The following is a 23,605-nucleotide window of genomic DNA, read 5'->3' on the forward strand; positions in this document are numbered from 1 at the left end:
ATCCAGCCATGTAGTCATTGATCTTCATGTAGTCTTGGTTCTTCAGGAGCATGCAGTTGAGAAATGGGCAGCCTCTAGCAGTTAAACCATTTGAGAGTGTGTTAATTCCAAATGTAAGCCATTAACACCTTGCTGTTCTTGAGCAGCTAATCCTGAAATATTTCAACATGTTTCATTTTAGAAGCATAATTGATCTTTTTGATAGGCTCTGTCACTGCTGAAAACCAGCAGGCATCATAGAATCATAGAATCAGTCAAGGTTGGCAGGGACCACAAGGATCATCTAGTTCCAACCCCCCTGCCATGGGCAGGGACACCTCACACTTCTGCTGTAAAGCAGAAGGGTGATGGCTAAAGTGGTTGGAGCAGAGCTGTTCCCAGAAGTGCAGGATGTTCTCTTTAGAAGACTTAAACCACAGCCTAAGTTAGGGAGCCTGCAGCCAGCTGATTTGTGTCTCTCTGCTCTGCACCACCATCTAGTGGAACCAGGAACAAAACCCAGAATTGAAGCTGGAAGCTGGTGGATTGCTGTAGTTAGTTCATCATCTAATGAGTTAATGCTTTACCATTTAACTGTAAGGGAATGTCTGTTAGTTCATGGAATCACAGAATTGTTTTGGTTGGAAGAGGTCTGCAAGATCATCGAGTCCAACCAGCAACCTAACACCACCATGGCCATTAAACTATGTCCCCAAAGTCTCATGTCCACACATTTCCTGAACACCTCCAGGGATGGTGACTCCACCACCTCCCTGCCAGCCTGTTCACATGCCTGACCACTCTGGCAATAAAGAAATTTTCTCTAATAGCCAATCTAACCTCCCCTGACACAGTTTCAGGCCAAATGTATCTGTTCAACAGATAAGAGCTTGCAGCACAGAAGGCAAATCACATCCTGGGCTGCATCCAAAGCAGCATTGCCAGCAGATCCAGAGAGGAGATTCTGCCACTTTGCTCTGCCCTGGGGAGACCTCACCTGGAGTACTCTGTACAGGTCTGGAGCCCTCAATATAGGAATGACATGGAGCTGATGGAGTGGGTCCAGAGGAGGGCCATGAAAATGATCAGAGGGTTGGAGCAGCTCTGCTATGAGGACAGGCTGAGGGAGCTGGGGGTGTTCAGCATGGAGAAGAGAAGGCTCTGGGGAGACCTAAGAGCAGCTTTCCAGTACCTCAAGGGGCTACAAGAAGGCTGGAGAGAGACTGTTTGCAAAGGCCTGCAGTAATAGGATGAGAGGCAATGGCTTCAAACTAGAGAAGAGCAGATTTGGATTGGATATCAGGAAGAAGTTCTTCACTATGAGGGTGGTGGAACACTGAACAGGTTGCCCAGGGAGGTGGTTGAGGCCCCATCCCTGGAGATATTTAAAGTGTAGCTTAATGAAGCCCTGAGCAGCCTGATCTAGTTGGGGATGTCCCTGCTGACTGCAGGGAGGTCAGACTGGATGACCTTTGGAGGTCCCTTCCAGCCCAGACCCTTCTATGATTCTATGTAGTTAAGAAAAATTGCTTACACAGCAGTTTTTCCAATATCTAACAATCATAGAATCATAGAATGAGTCAGGGTTGGAAGGGACCTCAAGGATCATCCAGTTCCAACCCCCAGACACCTCACACTATATCAGGCTGGCCACAACCTCATCCAGCCTGGCTGCAAACACCTCCAGGGATGGAGCCTCAACCACCTCCCTGCACAACCCATTCCAGGCTCTCACCACTCTCATGGGGAAGAACTTCTTCCTCACCTCCAGCCTGAATCTCCCCACTTCCAGCTTTATTCCATTCCCCCCAGTCCTGTCACTACCTGATAGGCTAAAAGTCCCTGCCCAGCTTTCTTGTAGCCCCCTTCAGATCCTGGAAAGCCACAAGAAGGTCACCTCAGAGCCTTCTCTTCTCCAGACTGAACAGCCCCAACTCTTTCAGTCTGTAATGTATTCTCTCTCTCTGCAGTCTGTTCTCCTTTTTCTGTCAGATGTTAAAGTAGCTAATAAAAGGCAAATGCAAGAAAAAGAAGGACCTTTCTGACACCTTTTTTATCAGAAAATCATAGAATGGTTTTGGTTGGAAAAGACCTTTCAAATCACCAAGTCCAATAGTTAACCCAGCACTGCCAGGTGCTAAACCATGTCCCTCAGCACCACATCTGCATGGATTTTACATCTCTTCAGGGATGGTGACTCCAACACTTCCTAGGGCAGCCTGTTCCAGGGCTTGAAAACCCTTTGGGGTTTCTTAATATCCAACCTAACCCTCCCCTGACACACCTTGAGGCTGCTTCCTCTTGTCCTGTACATGGATATGTGCATAGCTGCATGTAGCTATGGATGTGTATCTGCATGTGCCTGTATCTGGATATATAAAATATGGCATGGTGTGTGGAAAACAGCTGCTCCAGCTTGGCTGCCAGGTTGTCTGCTGCCCTAAACAGCTTGAGACAATCTTTTGAAGGAAACTCCTTACAGAAAGTCAGCTGAGGTAGACAGCTCAGGGAACACAGGCAAGGTTTTTCCAGCATGCTGCCCAGAGAAAATCATTTGGGTTTGCATCCTCTAGCCCTTAGGGAATGTGCAGATGCCTGCTTTGTCTGTCATACCCTGAATGAACTACAGGCAGTGCTTTCCTTAGTGTTTTCTCAACCACACAGGGACATCACCTCTGCCCATTTAAAAGAGTGAGGTCACAGAATCACAGATTGCATCAGGTTGGAAGGGACCCTCAAAGTCATCTTGTCCAACCTCTTTGCAGTGTTCAGGGACACCTCCAACTGGATCAAGTTGCTCAGGGCCCCATCAAGTTTGACCTTGAACGTCTCCACGGATGGGCCCTCAGCCATATCTCTGGGCAACCTGTTCCAGTGTTTCACCACCCTCATTGTAAAGAACTTCCTCCTAATGTCCAACCTAAATCTACCCTGCTCCAGTTTCAAACCATTGTCCCTCATCCTGTTTCTACAGCCCTTCCATACAGTCCTTTCCCAGCTTTCCTGTCGGTCCCCTTCAGATAGTGAAACTCTTCTATAAGGTCTCCCCAGAGCCTTCTTTTCTCCAGGCTGAAGAACCTAACTCTGCCAGCCTGTCCTCATAGGAGAGGTGCTCCAGCCCTTTGATATCTTGGTGGCCCTCCTCTGGACCCATCATGTCCTTCTTGCATTGGGGGCCCCAGAGCTGGACACAGTACTGCAGGTGAGGTCTCACCAGAGCAGAGTGGCAGAATCACCTCTCTGGATCTGCTGGCCACACTTCGTTTGATGCAGCCCAGGATGTGATTTGCCTTCTGTGCTGTAAGTGCCCATTGCTGGTTCATGTCCAGCTTCTCATCCACCAGCACCCCCAAGGCCTTTTCTGCAGGGCTGCTCTCAATTTCATGCCCCCTCAGCCTGTATTGATATTGAAGGTTGTCCTGACCTAGGTGCAGGACCTTGCACTTAGCCTTATTGAACCCCATGAGATTCTCCTCAGCCCACTTGTCCAGCCTGTCTTGATCCCTCTGGATGTCACCCACCCCATCCTTCAGACTTATCAACCACACCACTCAGCTTGGCATCAGCAGCAAACTTGCTGAGGGAGCCTCACTTTCACTGTCTGTATCACTGATGAAGATATTGAAGAGCACTGGTCCCAGTACAGACCCTTGAGAGACACCACTTGGCACCCATCTCCATCTGGACATTGAGCTGGGAAGGGGATGCAGATGCAGAATGAAGCTGTGCTGCTTCCCCACCACACCCATACCATCTGCTGTATCTTGTGGTACACTGATTTAATTTCCTCCCTCCAAAATGACAGGCTCTGGTTCCTGTTTAGTCTTTTCCATAGCAAAGGGAGTATTTACTTCCCTGGCTCACTCCCTCCTCCCCCACATGGGTGATAGGGTAGATTAGTTTGCTAATCACACTCTAACACAGAGGGATTTACTGTAGGCAGAATCTGGGCAGAATGGGGAGCTCTGCAAGCACAGAAGGAAATCTTCTCTAGTTGGAAAATAAAACTGGGCTTACTGTAGCATTATTCTTTTATATGCTGTTTTATACGTGAAAATTTAAGCATGCTTTTCTCTTTCTCCTCAGTTTGTACACAAGGACACTTTTCCTGAAGCACAGGCCAAAGGTGAAGGTAAGCAGGCAATATTTTGTGTCCACTCATGCAGGGCAGCATTTGGATACCTTGTGCTTTGACCTTAGAATCACAGAATGGTCTGGGTTGGAAGGGACCTCTGAAGGTCATCCAGTCCAACCCCCTCTGCAGTCAGCAGGGACATCCTCAACTAGATCAGGTTGCCCAGAACCCTGTTGAGCCTCACTTTGAATATCTCCAGGGATGAGGGCTCAAGCACCTCCCTGGGCAACCTGTTCCAGTGCATTCCACTGCCCTCATGGTAAAGGACTTGTTGTTTAACAAGCTTGTGTTGGGACTCACTGATGACTCCTGATGGGTGCTAACTTTGATTTCTACTTACATCCCAAGCAATCACATAATCACAAAATGTTAGAGGTTGGAAGGAACCTCCAGAGATCCAGAGACCAAGCCCCACCTCAGCCCAGCCTCATTTGAGGTAGTTGTAGGCAATGAGGTCTCCCCTCAGCCCCCTCTTCTGAAGACTGAACATCACAGCCTCACAGTATATCAGAGGCTGGAAGGGACCTCAAGAGATCATCAGGTCCAACCCCCCTGCCAAAGCAGGATCACCTAGGGCAGGCCACACAGGAATGCATCCAGGTGGCTTTGGAAAGTCTCCAGAGAAGGAGACTCCACAACCCCCCTGGGCAGCCTGTTCCAGGGCTCTGTCACCCTCACTGCAAAGAAGTTTCTCCTCATGTTGAGCTGAAATCTTCTCTGGTCAAGATTGTATCCATTGTTCCTTGGCTTATCACTGTGAACCACCCAAAAGAGCCTGGCCCCCTCCACTTGACACCCACCCCTCAGCTATTGATAGACATTGATCAGATCCCCTCTCAGTCTTCTCTTCTCCAGACTAAACAGCCCCAGGGCTCTCAGTCTCCCTTCATAGGGGAGATGCTCAAGTCCCCCACTCATCCTCGTGGCTCTCTGTTGGATTCTCTCTAGCAATGCAGTTGAAAGTGGTGGTTAACAGTGTTTGATTTCTGTCCCAGGTGCCATAATAGTCCAGGAAATCTTTCCCTTCTTCTGATTTTTTTTCTTTCTCACAGTTTGTTTTTGGAATATGGCCTGTCCTCCTTGTGGAACCACCCAAGAAGCTTTGACCAAGAGCCCAGCAGTCACAGATGGATCACCTAGCCTGGCTGAATGAAGTGATTCAACAGTTAACTGTGGCTTGAAGTGTCAAAATTATGGATCAGTTCAAGTCCCTTTTCCTCTAAAAGGACTTCTCTGTGCTATTAGGCCAGCTGGCCAGGACAGAGCAGAGTTGGCACACTAGGGAAATAATGTTTAGTACAGCTTTATTCTAAGTTGTTAAAACAAAGATTAAGACCCAGTTATTATTTTTCTGTATATAATGTATAGCTGATGATACTGAGCTAATATTTCGTGCTGGTCACAAAAAAAACTAACCATTTTGGAAGTGGATTGCAAACCTTTTTTTTTTTTTTTTTTTTTTTTTTAATTTTTTCCCCTTCAGTTGTTCTTCTTTCTGTGGTTTAAAACTCATGGTAGTAACTGAATGACAAAACCAGGCCGTTGGTGGCCAAGCTGAGCATTTGTGTGGCCTCTAGTGAACTCAGTGCTTAACCTGAACTACTTTAGTCTTGCACTTTTCTACAATTAATGAAGTATGTAATGGTTGATTTAGGGTTTTATTCTCTTGTGCTTTCCCACAGCCTCTTTTGCAATTTCAGTTGGGATACCTGTGCCATTTTGTACCAGGCTTTCATTTCCTTTCTAGTCCAACTGAGGTACATCCTGAAGGATGTTCCAGGGTGTGACCAGCAGAAAACACTTATGGTGATGAAGCATTTATATAGAGGTTCTTGCTTGAGTGTGGAAACTCAATCCCTAATTTTTTTTTTTTTGACCAGTGATCCATCAGGAGACTGCAAAATGACTGTAAAAAACCCGCAGGAAATACTTTTTTTTTTATAATTATTATTTCCATGCCTCCCTTTTCTACCCCTGCTTTTTACTCCCTTTGTCCCATTCATGCTACAGATTGACAAACACCTTAGATGTGTGCTAGTTCAGCTTTGGATTCATGTCTTTCCCTTATTTTACAAGTCTTAAGTCTTGGCCTGACTTTCAGAAGCATCTTCTCATTCAGAAATACTGAAGAAAGAGGAAAGAAGAAGCCTGATGTTGAGCATACCCCAAAATCTGATTGGCAGCACTTTGCTTGCTCTTAATCTGTCTGTGGAAAGTTGACCACCTTTATAAAACCAGATTTTGGGGATGAATGGGCAGGGACAAACCCTCTGGTTTCTGCAATTTTTTAGCTACCCAGCTGAGGAAAGTAAATAAGGAAGCATTAAAAAAAAATACATGTTGAACTAACAGAGTTTTTCAAAATATACCTCATATTGGAGGCTGTGATTTTGACTCCTCACGTCTTGGGGTGACAAGAGTCTGGCCTAGGGCTTCCCTGCTGCCATGCTATGCAATTTTTGTCTGTTTTTGATGCTCTGAGGGATTTATTCTTTTTACCATGAAGGAAGGGGGAAAAAAATGCTCAGACTGATTGAAATCCCATTCTGTATTGATTTAAAACATGCTCACAGCAGTAAGGCAGGGTAATGCAGCTGTCTCCCAAAGTCCTGAGTATTGTCCAATCAGTCCTGACTAAAATGGTCTCCTCCCTTTAAATGTATTTTGTTCCCCCTGTTTTCATCCTCTGTCTCCATCAGTAACACCCTGAACTGATGTGAGTCACAAATGAAGTCATGGCTTTTGTTCTGGGACTGACCCTGGACTCTTGGGATCCAACAGACCCAAACTCAAGGCTAGCAAAAGATACTTAACCTTGAGTGACTTCAGAGAGATTCAAGCACATGCTGATAGCAGCTCATTTCAGCCTGTAATCAGCAAACCACTGGAAAGATTCCTGACTGAAAATGTTAAGTGTCAGTAGGTTCCAGCTCATGGTCAAGCTCAGCACCTCTGCTGAGAAATCTGAGTGATCCTCAGATTGAAGGAGGCTGCAGTAACTAGCACAGAGGTAGGGAAATGGCATCTTGGATCAAGTGTCTTTAATTATCCAGAAGGTATTTTTTTTGTTTGCTCAAGAGATTTGGAGAACTGTGTTAAAAATGTAGCTGAAAAAAAATAAGTGCCTGCCTGTTCACCTCCAGGCTCCCTCCAGCAGGCTTCTGCACACACTTGGGCCCCTTTATTGTTTTTTGTTTGCTTTTTTTTTTCTTGCTCAGTGTTTATTTAACTCATAAATTATGGAAAGAATCCCATAACAGGAGCAGTGCAGCAGCAAGACATATCAACAGTCACTTGGGACATCTGCTAGGTGTGATGTTGTCATTTTAACATGACCAAACCTTTTATTTCAGTGGCCTTAGTTTTGCATCTGGAGGATCTTGAGGGGAAGAGGGTGAGGAGGGGACTCTGTTTGTTTTCCCTGTAATTGCAGGAACCAGAGTGTGCTGAAAAGCCAATTAGTTATTGATAAGGCATCTCTGCAATGCCATCTTGTAGGGAAATTAATTGATTCTGCTACACATTTGCAACTAGGAGTTGTCTGGGTTGTTGGGGGGTTTTTGGGGGAGGGAGAGGAGTTGGTGGTTTGTTTTTTCAGATGTTGGATTAAATTGTCAGGATTTGAAGGAAAGCTGGACAAGTTCTTGTGGTAATTTAATGCTGCTGTTAGCTTTTCATTCACATTTCATTTGTCAGTGAGGAGTTGATCTTTCAAAGAAGGACACAAATTGGCTTCTTCCTTCGTTACAAATAACCAGGACCATGCACACCTCTATACCACCCCTTCCAGCAGCCTTTTTTTTGTTTGGTTGGTTTTTTTTTCACCCTGTATTAACTTAGACCCTGAAGAATGTAATTTCTGCCTGTATCCTTCTAAGCATAAATTAATCTAAACTTATGGGTGCTTTGGTTTGACTGCCTTACAGATCTTGTGAGTGAGGCTGAAAATGGCAATGCCAGTTTCAGCTGCATGCCACTGAAATTCAGACTGCCTTTTCTAGTGCCTGGAAAGAAATCCATCCTTACTCCTGTACTGTTCAGTGGCTCTTAAATTGCTTCTTTTTTTATTCTTTTTTTTTTTTTTTTAATTTCTATCAGTTGTATGACATTGCTGATTTTTAGTCTGCAAACCTTAGAGCAGCATATCCCAAACTTTTCCTGCACTGCATCTCATAAGGTTTGTCATCTTTGAGCCTGTTATTTTTGGGGGGAGTAGGTTTCAGGCTACTTTAAAGGGAATTATGAAAGCAGGAGGTGTGATTTAATATGAATCCTACAGGATGTGTTGGGACAGACTTGATAGCTGTGAACTCTTTGATTCTTTGACATCTATGAGGAACCAAGAAAGCTGCCACCTTACAACCATCATCTTGGCACAGATCAGCAGCACAGCCTGAGCTGATTCATCCTTCCTTGGAAATAAGAGGGGAAAACCTCAAAGTTACTCTCCCAGTACTGATCCACACCATACCTTATGCTGGGAATCTAGATTGCCTGGATACAGCTCAAGACATGCATTCTCCAGGAGTGAAGATAAGACATGACACACCTCATCCATGTTTGGAAGGCAGTGTTTGGTGGCTAGCAGTGTTAGTCATCTCTGGACTTGGCTTGAGTGCTTTTGCTTTCAGCAGAGAGGAGATGTGCTGCCCTGGAGTGTTGAGAAGACTACCCCATGGTCAGAGTCTCTGCCACTTGCCAATCTACCTCTGTCATGTATTAGTACAACACCCATGCCCTTAATTACATCTACCTGAATGTGCAGACCTTACAGCAACCTGACTCAGACCATGGCCAGCCCCTGAGGTGGGCCAGCAGTATTGTCCTGATCCACAGCTGACTCTCTTCATTCTCCATAGTCATCCTGATTCATTGCAGGTCTGGCACTCTTAGGTTGTGCTCAGCCTGCTGTTCATCTGCGTAGGAGGGCTTTGGAGAGGTGAAGTGAAACCTTCTTGGCAGTGAAGTTCCATTTAAAGCTAAGATGCAAATGGTATCACTTGTTTTACGTGGGTTTGGAAGAGATGTGATGGAAAATGCTGTCTCACAGGGAGTTTTCTTTTAATCTGATGTTGTGCTGTCTTGTTTGGCTGAAGGGAAATTGTATGCTTGGAAATGCACTTGGTTCTTAAGGGCATTTGCTTCCAACACCTGATTTCAAGCAGATAAATGAGGGTTTGTTTGCTTTTTTTTTTTACTTCCCCTCCTCCATGTGAAAGTTAGCAACAGAAAAACCCTCCCAGGACCACAGAGTGTTTCCCACAGTCACTACCACCTTGTTTAGTCTGCATTCAAGAATTTCAGTAATACTGAGGGGGTTTTAAAACCTCTTTCTCTCTGTGGATATATTTTTAGCTTCTGAATAGCAGGTGGTGGAACAACTCAATACCACTTTCCTCAGTGGAAGAGGAGCTCTGACAAAGCAGCACTGCTCTTTCCTTCAGTAGACCTCAGAATCCAGGAGGTCACCTTAGTTTTGGCAGAATGTGTGCCCCATAACTTAAATTACCACATTCAGGTAAAACGATGTAAAGATTAAACTCCATCTGCACTTTGTAAGTAGGCAGTGGGAGGCTTTGACTGCAAAATGCTGCTTAACTGTGGGAGTTCAGTGTGGAGAGGGATAAATGGAAGAGGCTTTAGTGTGGAGAGGGATAAATGGAGGAGGCTTTAGTGTGGAGAGGGGTAAATGGAGGAGGCTTTAGTGTGGAGAGGAATAAATGGAGGAGGCTTTAGTGTGGAGAGGGATAAATGGTGGAGTTATTAGTGTGGAGAGGGATAAATGGAGGAGGCTTTAGTGTGGAGAGGGATAAATGGAGGAGGCTGTAGCGTGGAGAGGGATAAATGGTGGAGGCTTTAGTGTGGAGAGGGATAACTGGTGAATTCTAGAGTGGAAAGGGATAAATGGAGGAGGCTTTAGCGTGGAGAGGGATAAATGGAGGAGGCTTTAGTGTGGAGAGGAATAAATGGAGGAGGCTTTAGTGTGGAGAGGGATAAATGGAGGAGGCTTTAGTGTGGAGAGGGATAAATGGAGGAGGCTGTAGCGTGGAGAGGGATAAATGGTGGAGGCTTTAGTGTGGAGAGGGATAACTGGTGAATTCTAGAGTGGAAAGGGATAAATGGAGGAGGCTTTAGCGTGGAGAGGGATAAATGGTGGAGGCTTTAGTGTGGAGAGGGATAAATGGAGGAGGCTGTAGCGTGGAGAGGGATAAATGGTGGAGGCTTTAGTGTGGAGAGGGATAACTGGTGAATTCTAGAGTGGAGAGGGATAAATGGAGGAGGCTTTAGCGTGGAGAGGGATAAATGGTGGAGGCTTTAGTGTGGAGAGTGGTAATTGGTGGAGTCTAGAGTGGAGAGGGATAAATGGAGGAGGCTTCAGTGTGGAGAGGGATAAATGGTATAGACTAGTGTGAAGAGGAATAAATGGTGGAGGCTTTATTACCTGTAAGAAGCAAAAGCCAAAAGGAGATTAAGTAAGCCTTACATGGAAAGAGAATAAGAAAAGATGAAGCACAGAATCCTGTAGTGTTACATCAAACACCCTCCCCACAGCTGCGCTTTAGCTGCTTCGGTAAGAAGCTTGAATGTTTTGCTGTTTCTACACCTAACTTTCCATGCTGACTCTGCACTCTGCAGCACAGAGGTGATGCAGACTGTTCCATTTGGTTGGCTGTGGATGACTCAGCTGGTTTTGCATGAGGCCAGAACGTGGCACGGATTGTTTCCTACGTGAATGAAAACATTTCTTATCCGTCTGGAACGTCCTCTGCCGGCTCTGTGTGAGGGTCCCTAACCTTACCAGCAGAGAACACACTGTACAACTTGGAAGAGATTGGGTTTGGGCTTCTTTGTTCAGCTCCTTGCTCATGACTGCCTGCAGCTGCCAAGTGCCTGATCTCTTTGTTGCAAGTCTTTTCTCAGAGCTAAGGCTGTGTTTCCTCCTGGGATCCCTAAGACAAAAGACCTTGTTGGATGGGAGGTCAGTCTGGATTTGGTTACAGATTCTCCCGCTTGCAGGAGACAGACACAGGCTCCTTTTCATAGAATCATAGAAGTGTCAGGGTTGGAAGGGACCTCAAGCATCATCTAGTTCCAGCCCCCCTCCCATGGCCAGGGATACCTCACACTACATCAGGTTGCTCAGAACCCACCCAGCCTGGCCTTAAAAACTTCCAGGGATGGGGCTTCTACCACCTGCCTGGGCAACCTGTTCCAGTGTCTCACCACCCTTATGATGAAGAACTTCTTCCTGACTGACTTCCAATCTAAATCTACCCATTTCTAGTTTTGTTCCACTCCCCCTAGTCCTATCATTACCTGACACTCTAAAAAGTCCCTCCCCAGCTTTCTTGTAGCCCCCTTCAGATACAGGAAGGCCACAAGAAGGTCACCTCAGAGCCTTCTCCAGACTGAACAGCCCCAACTCTCTCAGTCTGTCCCCATAAGAGAGCAGCTCCAGCCCTTTGCTCATCCTCCTGGCCCTTCTCTGGACACCTTCCAGCACCTCCAGATCCTTCTTGTATCAGGGGCTCCAGAACTGGATGCAGTACTCCAGGTGGGGTCTCAGCAGAGTGGAGTAGAGGGTGAGAATCACCTCCCTTGACCTGCTGCCTATGCTTCTCCTTTTTTATGGCTTTCCAGAAATATGGCTCCTTCTGCTTGGCTCAGACTTGAGCCTGATCCCCTTCCCCCATGTCCCTTTCAGCTGTTGAAAGCTGGTTGAGGGCTGTAGCCCCACAGCTGGTGGTTGTTTTGGTGTGTGTGTAGCTGATGAGAGGCAGGGTGAGGGCAGAGCAGTCGACGCAATGCACTTTATGCACAGCCCTGTTACTGGAGCTCCCATCCAGATGCCTCAGAAAGGACTAGGAGATTCAGATGGATAACTCTGGGGGCCAGGCTGCTGCCCTGAAGCTCTTACTGTACTTAATTCTCCCTTTTTACTCATTAAAAGTGACTGAGGATGCAGTTGCAGATTTAAGAAGAGCCAAGTCCAGAACCCAGCCAATTAATTCAAGACCCTAAACCAGTGCCTGCGAATCGATTTTGCACATATTTCACACAAGCTGGGTCTGCCCAACGTTCAGAGCAGATTGAGCTTTTAAAATGCAAAGATCAAAAGCCTTTTGATTATTTGGCCACAGGAATTGCTGCTAAGCACAATCTCAGATTCACCCTTCTTTTCCCCCAAGCTCTGGAATGTATTTCTCCAAAGCCAGTGTTGGATAGAATGGGCTCTCACACATGCTGACAGCAAACCATAGACCACATTTTTCTAAATTAATTTAGTTTTCTGAATTAAATCCTTGGTTAGTCACTCTAGGAGGATTTTTGCTTGTGTGCACTGTTGTTCCCTGGCTTTTGGAAGAAAAGATTTTTTTCAAGCAGCAGAAGCAGTAGTTACTCCTCAGGCTGAACAGGAACTGATTTTTCTCTTGATCTTCCCAACTAACTGTTGGATGTTGACTCTTGAACTCAGCTTAATGTACTGAAGGTGTTTGTTGTCTTAGCAAACAACTTCTGGCACCCTGCAATGGCCATGAAACACCCCATGCATTACAGCATCACAGGAGCACAGGATGTTAGGGGTTGGAAGGGACCTCCAAAGATCTTCCAGTCCAACCCCCCTGCTAGAGCAGGACCATAGATCACACAGGAACGCATCCAGATAGGTCTTGAAAGTCTCCAGAGAAGGAGACTCCACAACCTCTCTGGGCAGCCTGTTCCAGTGCTCTGGGGCCCTCACAGTGAAGAAGTTCCTCCTCATGTTGAGGTGCAGCCTCCTGTGCTGTAGTTTATATCCATTGCCCCTTGTCCTATCACAGGGCACAAGTGAGCAGAGCCTGTCCCCTGCCTCTCGACCCCCAACCCTCAGATATTTATCAACATTTATTAAATCCCCTCTCAGTCTTCTCCTCTCCAGACTAACCAGCCCCAGGGCTCTCAGCCTTTCCTCATCAGGCAGTGCTCCAGTCCCTTCAGCATCCTTGGAGCCCTCTGTTGGACTCTCTCCAGCAGATCCCTGTCCCTCCTGAACTGGGGAGCCCAGAACTGGATGCAATATTCCATGTGGGGCCTCACTAGGGCAAAGTAGAGGGGGAGGAGAACCTCCCTGGATCTGCTGGAGCCCAAAACTGAACCTGACCAAACTGTCTAACATGGGCACACTATCAGTTCTAAAGTGTGGGGTTTTCCCCCCTGACATTCAGTATGGTGTTGCAGATAGTGTGACAGATGAAGGACAGCTGATTTGTGAAAGAGAGCTGCAAGGAGCAGCCTTCACTGAAGATTTTGATACACTGACCTGATTCTTCCTCCCCAAACCAGCTGGTAACTAACATGAGGCTTTCTATGTATCAGCCTGTTTCTTGTTTTGCAAAGCACAGTGGCTTTGAAATATTTTATGTATTTCTTTGGTTATTCATGCTGCAGTCAAGCACTAATTTGTGTCTTTATAGTTCAAATGATTAAAGAATTTTTTGGGGTTAAATAACAACTTGTCCAGGTGTCTCTTGGCTTTTTTGTTGCTGGGTATGGGGCTGGCCTGTCTGACTTGATGGCTGTTTGCTAGGTGGGTGGTTGTATGTCTTGACTAGTGGGTGCACAAGTAGAATCAGAGAACCATAGAATGATGCAGGCCAGAAGAGACCTCTAAAGGTCATCCAGTCCAACCTCCCTAGAGTCAGCAGGGACATCCCCAACTAGATCAGGTTGCCCTGGGCCTCGTTGAGTCTTAATCTTGAATAGCTCCAGGGATGGAGCCTCAACCACCTCCCTGAGCAACCTGTTCCAGTGTTCCATCACCCTCATGGTGAAGAACTTCTGCCTGATATCCAATCTAAATCTGCTCTTCTCTAGTTTGAAGCCATTGCCTCTTGTCCTATCACTGCAGGCCTTTGCAAACAGTCTCTCTCCAGCCTTATGGTAGCTCCCTTCAGGTTCTGGCAGGCTGCTGTTAGTTCTCCCTGGAGCCTTCTCTTCTCCAGACAGAACACCCCCAGCTCCCTCAGCCTGTCCTCAGGGCAGAGCTGCTCCAACCCCCTGAGCATTTTTGTGACCCTCCTCTGGACCTGCTCCATCAGGTCTATGTCCTTCCTGTATTGAGAGCTCCAGACCTGGATGCAGTACTCCAGGTGAGGTCTCACCAGAGCAGAGCAAAGTGTCAGAATCTCCTCTCTGGATCTGCTGGCAGTGCTGCTTTTGATGCAGCCCAGGCTGCCATTGGCCTCACCCTGCCTGCTCCTGTCCAGCTTCTCATCCTTCAGCACCCCCAAGTCCTTTTCCTCAGGGCTGCTTTCTATCCCCTCCTCCCCCAGTCTGTATTGAGAGTGAGGATTCTTCCAGGCCAGGGGCAGATCCCTGCACTTGCTCTTGTTGAACCTCATGAGGTTCACCTGGGCACCACCTCTCCAGCTTGTCCAGGTCCCTCTGGATGCCATCCTGTCCCTCTGGTGTATTGACAGCACCACTCTGCTTGGTGTCATCTGCACACTTGAGGCTGATGGTGCCTCAATCCCACTGGCTGTAGCACTGATACAAATATTAAACACTGAGAAAAGCCTGGTCCCATCCTCCTGATACCCAGTATTTATAAACATTGATGAGATCCCCTCCTCTGAGTCTTCTCTTTTCCAGACTAAAAAGACCAAATTCTTTGTCTTTCCCCATCAGAGAGCTGTTCTAGACCCTACTCAGAAACCTCCTTTTCTCCTGCTCATGTGTTGCAGCTGGCTCTCCACAGGGTCAACCTTGAATTAAATCCTCAGAGGCCAAACTACAGGGCAAGAAAACCTCATAAGCAGTGGTGCAAATGTCTGGGGGAACCAGTGCCACCTCCCCTTGGTGGTGCTGCACACATCCAACCTCTGCAGGCAAGCACTGCCTGAACACTGGGGCTGGATGAAATCCAGCTTTGCCTTTTGAGCCTGCAGCCAGCCTAGGGCTGAGTAATCCTTGGAAATTTCCCTGGGGATAAAAACACTGTGGTTCTATCAAAGCCCTCCTCCCAACCAGAAAATTCAATTTGGAGCTTGACAATTCCCTTCCAAGGCCTGCCATTTCCTTGCAGCTTTATTAATTTCTCATTCCCTCTTCACTTCCCCCCAGCCCCTGCTCATAACTCCCTCCCCCACTTGTTTGTTCTTTATTCAGCCTGTTCTAGAGACTAAATCTAAAGCTCTGTCTTTGCAGCACTTCAGTCCCAGTGGCTCTAACCAGACCTGGCTGTGCTCAGTGCTGTACCCACAATGGAGACAGTGGATGCCAGTTTGGCAAAGGAGCTGGAACTTTGGTGCTGCCTGCATGGAGATGGTGGAGAGGATCATAGAATGGTTTGGGTTGGAAGGGACCTTGCAGATCATCTAATTCCAACCCCCCCCTGCTAAGGACAGGGACACCACCTAGACAACCAGAACAGGTTGCTCAAGGCCCTGTCCATCCTGGTCTTGTACACCTCCAGGGAGGGGGCATCCACAACCTCCATGGGCAGCCTGTGCCTGTGTCTCACCACCCTCACAGTGAAGAATTTCTTCCTAATCTCCAGTCTAAATCTTCCCTCCTCAATCTTCAATCCATTCCCTCTCATTCTGTCAATACAAACCCTTGTAAAATGTCCCTTCCCAGGTACTGGAAGGCTGCTCTAAGGTCTCCCTGGAGTCTTCTCCAGGCTGCACAGCCCTAACTCCCTCAGCCTGTCCCCACAGGGGAGGTTCTCCAGCCCTCTGATCTTCTTTGTGGCCTCCCCTGGGCCCACTCTCAACAGATCAGTGTCCTTGTGTTGGGAGCACCAGAACTGGACACAGTACTCCAGGTGGAGTCTCACAAGAGCAGAAGAGAGGGGGAGTCACTAATAGACCTCTGATGGATCTGTCTTCCATGTGGGTCAGTGGTGGCTTGGGTTTGCTGTGAATGCACCTCAGGCAGTGATCTTGGCTTGGCTCTTACCTAGAGAGACCAAGCACTCAACACACTGCTGTTGACCATCCTTACATTGCCTGCTGGCCTCATGGAAAACAGGATTTGAACTGGATGGATGTGATCTGGCACTACCCAGGAGCCCCTCTGTGTCCTCAGGAACATCTTCAGGGCCATCTGCCCTGTCTCTGCCTCCCCAAACAGACCTTTCTCCAACAGCTAAGACAGAGCAAACTTGGGTTGCTTGAAGGTGGTAGGTCCAACACCAGCAGAGCTCCTCTGATAGGTTGCCATGGGGACAGGACAGACACCCATGGGGACAGGACAGACACACAGCTCCACCACAGTTGTGCTGGCACAGGAGGAAGGTTCAGCAGAGGCAGGACAAGGACAAAACTCTGGATGCAGCCTCAGTCACCTGAGAGCCCAAGATGGGATAATATGGTGAGACCTGGAGCTGAAGGAGATGCTCCTGACTGCCTCCTGGGATGATGTCCTCCTCCTCCACCTTGTGCACATGAGGGACTCTGGGTTTGCCAGGACAGAACTAATGCATGAAGCACCATTTGTGATGGATAAAACATCCCAACCACCAAACAGAAGCTTCATGGACTTAGAATCATAGAATTGTTAGGATTGGAAGGGATCTCAAGGATCATCCAGTTCCAACCCCCCTGCCATGGGCAGGGACACCTCACACTAGAGCAAGTTGCTCACAGCCACATCCAGCCTGGCCTTAAACATCTCCAGGGATGAGGCTTCCAGCACCTCCCTGGGCAACCTGTTCCAGTGTCTCACCACCCTCATTGTCAAGGACTTCTTCCTAACATTCAATCTGAGTCTCCCCACTTCTAGTTTTGCTCCATTCCTCCCAGTCCTATCACTCCCTGACACCCTAAAAAGTCCCTCCCCAGCTTTCTTGTAGTCCCCTTCAGATACTGGGAGGCCACAGTAAGATCTCCTCAGAGCCTTCTCTTCTCCAGACTGAACAGCCCCAACTCTCTCAGTCTGTCCTCATAGCAGAGGTGCTGCAGCCCTCTGCTCATCCTGATGGCCTTTCTCTGGACACATTCCAACACATCCAGATCTTTCCTGTACTAGGGGCTCCAGAACTGGATGCAGTACTCCAGGTGGGGTCTCAGCAGAGTGGAGCAGAGGGGGAGAATCACCTCCCTTGCCCTGCTGGCCACACTTCTCTTGCTGCAGCCCAGGCTCTGGTTGGCTTTCTGGGCTGCAAGTGCACATTGACAGCTCCTGCTGAGCTTCTCATCCCCCAGCACCCCCAAGTCCTTTTCTTCAGGGCTGCTCTCCAGCCAGTCCCTGCCCAGCCTATATTGGTGCTTGGGATTGTCCTGACCCAGATGCAGGACCCTGCCCTTGGTCTTGCTGAACCTCCTGAGGTTGGCTTGGGCCCAGCTTCAGCCCTGGTTTGTAACTGAGACAGTTACTTCAGCATCCTGGCTCCTAAATTCAAGGTGAGTATCTCACCTTGCTCACACACAACACCCAAGGGTTTCAGTGCATGACACTTCCCAGCTGCTTCAGCAACCCAAATAGCCACTGGAAAAAAAAAAAAAAAAAAAAAGCAAAGCCCAACCTCATTAATCTCCTTCACTGAGACTGACTTGGTGATTTGCATGCAAGAGGCACACAGCAGCTTAATGAAATTAGCAGTAATTAATGGTGCTGACATGCAGTGGGGACAAGCCAGAGCTTGGTCTGTGCAGCTCCTGTGGAGCCTGCACCCACAGCTCAGCACCCAGCAACACCTTGAGGCACAGAGGGCTCTGACTTGGTGGTTTCTCATCTCTGAGACCAGGCAGGTGAATGCTAATGAAGAGCAGCTCCCCTGATCCCACAGAAAATTGAATTAATGGAGCTACTCTGCTGATGTAACCTGGTGTCAGAGCCCTCAGCAGAGCTGCAGTGATTTGTGTGGGGGCCTTTTCCCTCTGAGCTGCTGTGTTGACTCACTGCCCAGCAGTGGAACCCAGCACATCTGTTAAAGGATTGCAGTCTTGTAGGAGCCTGGGGACAAGTCCAGCTGCTTCTCCTCAGGTAAGAGGAGTGATGAACAGGACAGCCAAATCCACTCTGCACCCAGGCAAACCTGTCCAGACATTTGTGAGTCATTGCTGAACAGGAGTTTGTTCCTTTGCAGCCCTCCAAGGGTTTTGTTTGTGGTCTGGGGTTTATTGTTCCTCTTTTTTTTTCTTTTTCCTTTTCCTTCAATTTCTTCAGTTTTTTTTTTTTTTTTTTTTACTTTCTTTCTTAATCTTCTTATTTTTAACATCCCACCTTGGTTGGAATGAAAACAAGATGCAGTGCTAGTTACAAGATGGGAACCTGTGAACCAATATAGGCTGAAGCTGTCACAGGAGGGATATTGTCATGCAGATTAATCTGAAAAGCAAACAAACCTCAGCTGTGTTTCCTTGCTGCTGGCATTAATTTGCAGCCCAGAAAGCCAACCAGAGCCTGGGCTGCATCAAGAGAAGTGTGGCCAGCAGGGCAAGGGAGGTGATTCTCCCCCTCTGCTCAGCTCTGCTGAGACCCCACCTGGAGTACTGCATCCAGTTCTGGAGCCTCTATTCCAAGAGGGATATGGACATGCTGGAAGGTGTGCAGAGAAGGGCCACCAGGATGATCAGAGGGCTGGAGCACCTCTCCTATGAGGACAGACTGAAAGAGTTGGGGCTGTTCAGTCTGGAGAAGGCTCTGAGGAGACCTTCTTGTGGCCTTCCAGTATCTGAAGGGGGCTCCAAGAAAGCTGGGGAGGGACTTTTTATGATATCGGGTAGTGACAGGAGTGGGGGGAATGGAATAAAGCTGGAAGTGGGGAGATTCAGAGTGGAGGTTAGGAAGAAGTCCTTGACAATGAGGGTAGTGAAACACTGGCACAAGTTGCCCAGGGAGGTGGTTGAGGCTCCATCCCTGGAGGTTTTTGCAGCCAGGCTGGATGTGGCTCTGAGCAACCTGCTCTAGTGTGAGGTGTCCCTGGCCATGGCAGGGGGGTTGGAACTGGATGATTCCTGAGGACCCTTCCAGCCCTGACAATTCTATGATTCTGTGAGTTGAAGCAGGAGGGGCTGGTTCACCTCATGGCCTTGTTTCTGCTGAAGATCTCTGCCACATCCCCCTGAATCTGACAGTCCACTGTCAATTTGCTCTGCAGCCACTCTGCTCATGTGCATCCCTCTGGAGAAGCTGTGGCTTATCACAGAAGCCAAGGATTTCTAATAATCAATGGGATACATTCCCATCACATGATGTTTGTGTTCAGGATAGAGTAGATGACTTTTATCCTGTACCAGGACCACTATCCTGTCCTCTATCAGGAGTGCTGTGGCCAGCAGGAGTAGGGAAGGGATCATAGCCCTATACTCAGCACTGGTGAGGGTCACCTCAAATCCTGGGTTCACTTTTGGGCTCCTCACTACAAGAAAGACATTGAGGTGCTGGAGTGTGTCCAGAGAAGGGCAATGAAGCTGGTGAAGGGTCTGGAGAACAGCTCTGGTGAGGAGCAGCTGAGGACCTGGGGTTGTTTATTCTGCAGAAGTGGAGGCTGAGGGGAAGCCTCATTGCTCTCTACAAATAGAATCACAGAATCAGTCAGGGTTGGAAGGGACCTCAAAGATCATCCAGTTCCAACCCCCCTGCCATGGCCAGGGACACCTCACACTACAGCAGGCTGGCCACAGCCTCATCCAGCCTGGCTGCAAACAGCTCCAGGGATGGAGCCTCAACCACCTCCCTGAAATGAGATTGGAAAGAGGTGAGGGTTGGTCTCTTTTCCCTAGTATCAGGTGATAGGATGAGAAGAAAGGGTTTGAAATTGTGCCAGGAGAGGTTTAGATTGGAGATTAGGAAAAATTTCTTCCCTGCAAGAGTGGTCATGGATTGGAACAGGCTGCCAGGAAGGAGGTGGAGTCACCATCCCTGAAGGTGTTCAAGAAAGGTGTGGACATGGCACTTTGGGGACAGGGTTTAATGCTCATGGTGGTGCTGGGTTGATGGTTGGACTAGATGATCTTAGAGGTCTTTTCCAACTGAAACAATTCTGTGATTTGTGAGGGAGGTGGTTGGTGCCTCTTCCCTGAGAACATTCAAGGTGAGGCTTGACAGGGCTCTGGGCAACCTGATCTAGTTGAGGATGTCCCTGCTGACTGCAGAGAGGGTTGGACTGGATGAGCTTCATTCAGAGGTCCCTTCCAACCCAGCCTATTCTGTGATTCTGTGATCCATATTCTTCCCAGAAAGAGAGATTGGCCGCTGGAATGTGCTGCCCAGGGAGGTGGAGGAGTCACCAGCCCTGGAATTGTTTAAAATCAGCCTGGATGAGGCACTCAGTGCCATGGTTGAGTTGATTAGATGGAGTTGGGTGATAGGTTGGACTGGATGATCTTGAAGGTCTTTTCCAGCCTGGTTAATTCTGTGGTGATTCTGTGATATCAGGTCCCAGCAGACCTCTTCCTCTCCAGCAGGCATCCTGGGGCACATCAACAGCCTCTCATCAGTTTTGTACAACCATCACAGCAAAAACCCAAACCCATGATGGAATCTTGGGATGGATTTAAGGGAAATCAGTGTTTAAACACCACTCAGGACATCCAAAGCAGTGTGAGCAGCTGGATGAGGGAGGTGATTCTGCCCCTTTACTCTGCTCTTATGAGCCCCCACCTGCAGTACTGTGTCCAGTTCTGGTGAACCCAGCACAAGAAGGACATTGAACTGTTGGAGCAGGACCAGAGGAGGGCTGCAAAGATGATCAGAGGGCTGGAGAACCTCCCCTGTGGGGACAGGCTGGGAGAGTTGGGGCTGTGCAGCCTGGAGAAGAGAAGGCTCCAGGGAGACCTTAGAACAGCCTTCCAGTACTTGAAGGGGGCTGCAGGAGAGCTGGGGAGGGACTTTTTACAGGGGCTTGTGGTGACAGGACAAGAGGGAATGGATTGAAGCCAGTGGGGTGCATCAAGAAGAGTGTGGCCAGCAAGTCAAGGGAGGTTCTCCTCCCCTCTCTTCTGCGCTGGTGAGGGCTCACCTGGAATATTGTGTCCAGTTCTGGGCTCCTCAGTTCAAGAAGGAAAGGGACTTGCTGGGGAGGGTACAGCAAAGGGCTACAAAGATGATTTGGGGACTGGAGCATCTCTCTTATAAGGAAAGACTGAGAGAACTGGCACTTCTGGAAAAGAGAAAACTGAGGGGAGCTCTCAGGAATGCTTCCAAATACTGAAAGGCTGGGTGGCAGCAGGATGGGGCCAGCCTTTACCCAGTGGTGCCCAGTGACAGGCACAAACCTGAGTATAAGAAGTTCCATCTAAACATGAGATGGACTTCTTTAATGTAAGAGTGATGGAGCACTGGAACAGGCTGCTCAGAGAGGTGGTAGAGTCTCCATCTCTGGAGACTTTAAAAACCTGCCTGGACATGTCCCTGTGTGACCTTCTCTAGGTGAACCTGCCTTGGCAGGGGGGTTGGACTCAATGATCTCTGGAGGTCAGTTCCAGCCCCTACCATTCTGTGAGATAGTGCTGTCCCCATTGGAACCCTTCAAGCAACACCAAAGCCTCCTGAAGGATGCAGCACCTGGGAGAAGGACTTGGGGCTGCTGATGGATGAGAAGCTGGCCAGGAGCAGGCAGGGTGAGCTTGCAGCACAGAAGGCCAATGGCAGCCTGGGCTGCTTCAAAAGCAGTGTTGGCAGCAGAGCCAGAGAGGGGATTCTGACACTTTGCTCTGGTGAGACCTCACCTGGAATACTGCATCCAGCTCTGGAGCCCTCAATATAGGAAGGACATGGACCTGATGTAGCAGGGTCCAGAGGAGGGCCACAAAAATGCTCAGGGGGTTGGAGCAGCTCTGCTACAAGGACAGGCTGAGGGAGCTGGGGGTGTTCAGCCTGGAGAAGAGAAGGCTCCAGGGAGACCAAAAACAGTGTTCCAGTACATGAAGTGAGCTACAAGAAGGAAGGGGATAGACTGTTGACAAAGGCCTGCAGAGATAGGACAAGAAGCAAGACAAGATAGGACAATGGCTTCAAACTAGAGAAGAGCAGATTTAGATTGGATGTCAGGAAGAAGTTCTTCACTATGAGGGTGATGGAACACTGGAACAGGTTGTCCAGGGAGGTGGTTGAGGCTCCATCCCTGGTGATATTCAAGGTGAGGCTTGACAGGGCTCTGGGCAACCTGATCTAGTTGAGGATGTCCCTGCTGACAGTGGGGAGGAGTTGGACTGGATGACCTTTGGAGCTCCCTTCCAGCCCAGCCCATTCTATGCTCCTATGCTTCTGTGATTTAGGCTTCGAACCCTCACCCAGCTGAGGCTCCGCTGAGAATTTAAGGCAAAGCAAATCATTTTGTCTTCCTTTTGCCTTCCCAAATGCTTCTCAGAGTGCACTTGTGTGCTAATGAATCCAGCCCTTTCTTCACCACTGGCAAGTGAGTGAGGTTTCTGGAGTTATTAAAAAACCAGGAGGACCTCAGGAGTGCAAGGAGGACCGTGCAATTACCTAGCTGGCTGCGCGTCCCCCGCTGCTAGCCTGGGATATTAATTATTTTCCTGCTGATTCAGAGGGAAGGTAGCCAAGTTGTGAATCAGCCCTGCCACTTCTTGCAACACCTGTCTTTTCCCTAGACCTCCTGTCCAAATCCCAGCCAGGCCTGGCAGAGCTTTGTTAATGAGATCAGGCATAGTGGCAGCAAGAGCTGGTCAGGTTGCAGAGTCAGGAGAATCGTAGAACCATAAATCCATTTTGGCTGGAAAAGACCTTTAAGATCATTGAGTCCATCCATTATTTAACTGGACCAAGTCTGGCACTAAACCATGACCCTCTGTGGCTTTTAAACACCTTCATGGGTGAGGATTCAACCACCTCCCTGTGGAGCTTGTTCCAGTGTCTGAGAACCCTTTCAGTGAAGAAATTTCTTCTGATCTTCAACCTAAACCTCCTCTGGTGCAACTCAAGGCCATTTCCTCTCATCCTATCACTCATTACTAGGGAGAAGAGACCAACACCCACTTTACTCCAGCCTCCTTTCAGGGAGGTGGTGGAGTCACCAGCCCTGGAAGTGTTTAAAATAAGCCTGGATGAGGCACTCAGTGCCCTGGTTGAGTTGATTAGATGGTGTTGGGTGATAGGTTGGACTTGCTGATCCTGAAGGTCTTTTCCCACCTGGTTAATTCTGTGATTCTGAGTTGCAGAGTGAGAAGGTCTCCCCTCAACCTCCTTTTCTCCATGCTGAACAACATTCAGCCACTCTTCATAAGAGAGAGAGAAATGGAACAACTTCTTTTCCTCCCACACTGCCAAACAGAACATGCAAACTCTGAGCTGGATATCATTTTTTTTCCTACAAAAGACAGATGAACAATTCCCTTTTTTTTCCCCTACAGGATCAGAGCTTTCCTGGTCCCTTCTCCATTGCTCTTCCCCATAGGTTGTGCAACACCGACTCCTTTGAAGAAAAAGAAAAAAACACCAAGGATCTGAAACACACAGGAAAAAAAAAATAATAAAAGCCTCAATTCTTGACTCACCTGCATGCCACAGCAGCCACAACATGGATCCCTGAGTGAGTGAACA

General features: G+C 48.2%; 1 protein-coding gene across 2 annotated transcripts in view; it reads left to right on the plus strand.

Annotated features, from left to right (window-relative positions):
• The window catches only part of ACER3 (alkaline ceramidase 3), an 87,531-nt gene extending 82,296 nt beyond the window's left edge, over window positions 1-5,235 (plus strand). For both annotated transcript variants that reach the window (XM_054385022.1, XM_054385031.1), the window contains 2 exons: window positions 4,066-4,111; window positions 5,167-5,235. In XM_054385022.1, the coding sequence (XP_054240997.1) occupies window positions 4,066-4,111; window positions 5,167-5,220 (100 nt within the window). In that variant the 3' untranslated portion in view covers window positions 5,221-5,235. The remainder of the gene's footprint in view (window positions 1-4,065; window positions 4,112-5,166) is intronic.
• The last annotated feature ends 18,370 nt before the right edge of the window (window positions 5,236-23,605 follow it).

The sequence above is a fragment of the Indicator indicator genome, chromosome 1 (genome assembly GCF_027791375.1).
Source record: "Indicator indicator isolate 239-I01 chromosome 1, UM_Iind_1.1, whole genome shotgun sequence".
NCBI classification, from domain to species: domain Eukaryota; kingdom Metazoa; phylum Chordata; class Aves; order Piciformes; family Indicatoridae; genus Indicator; species Indicator indicator.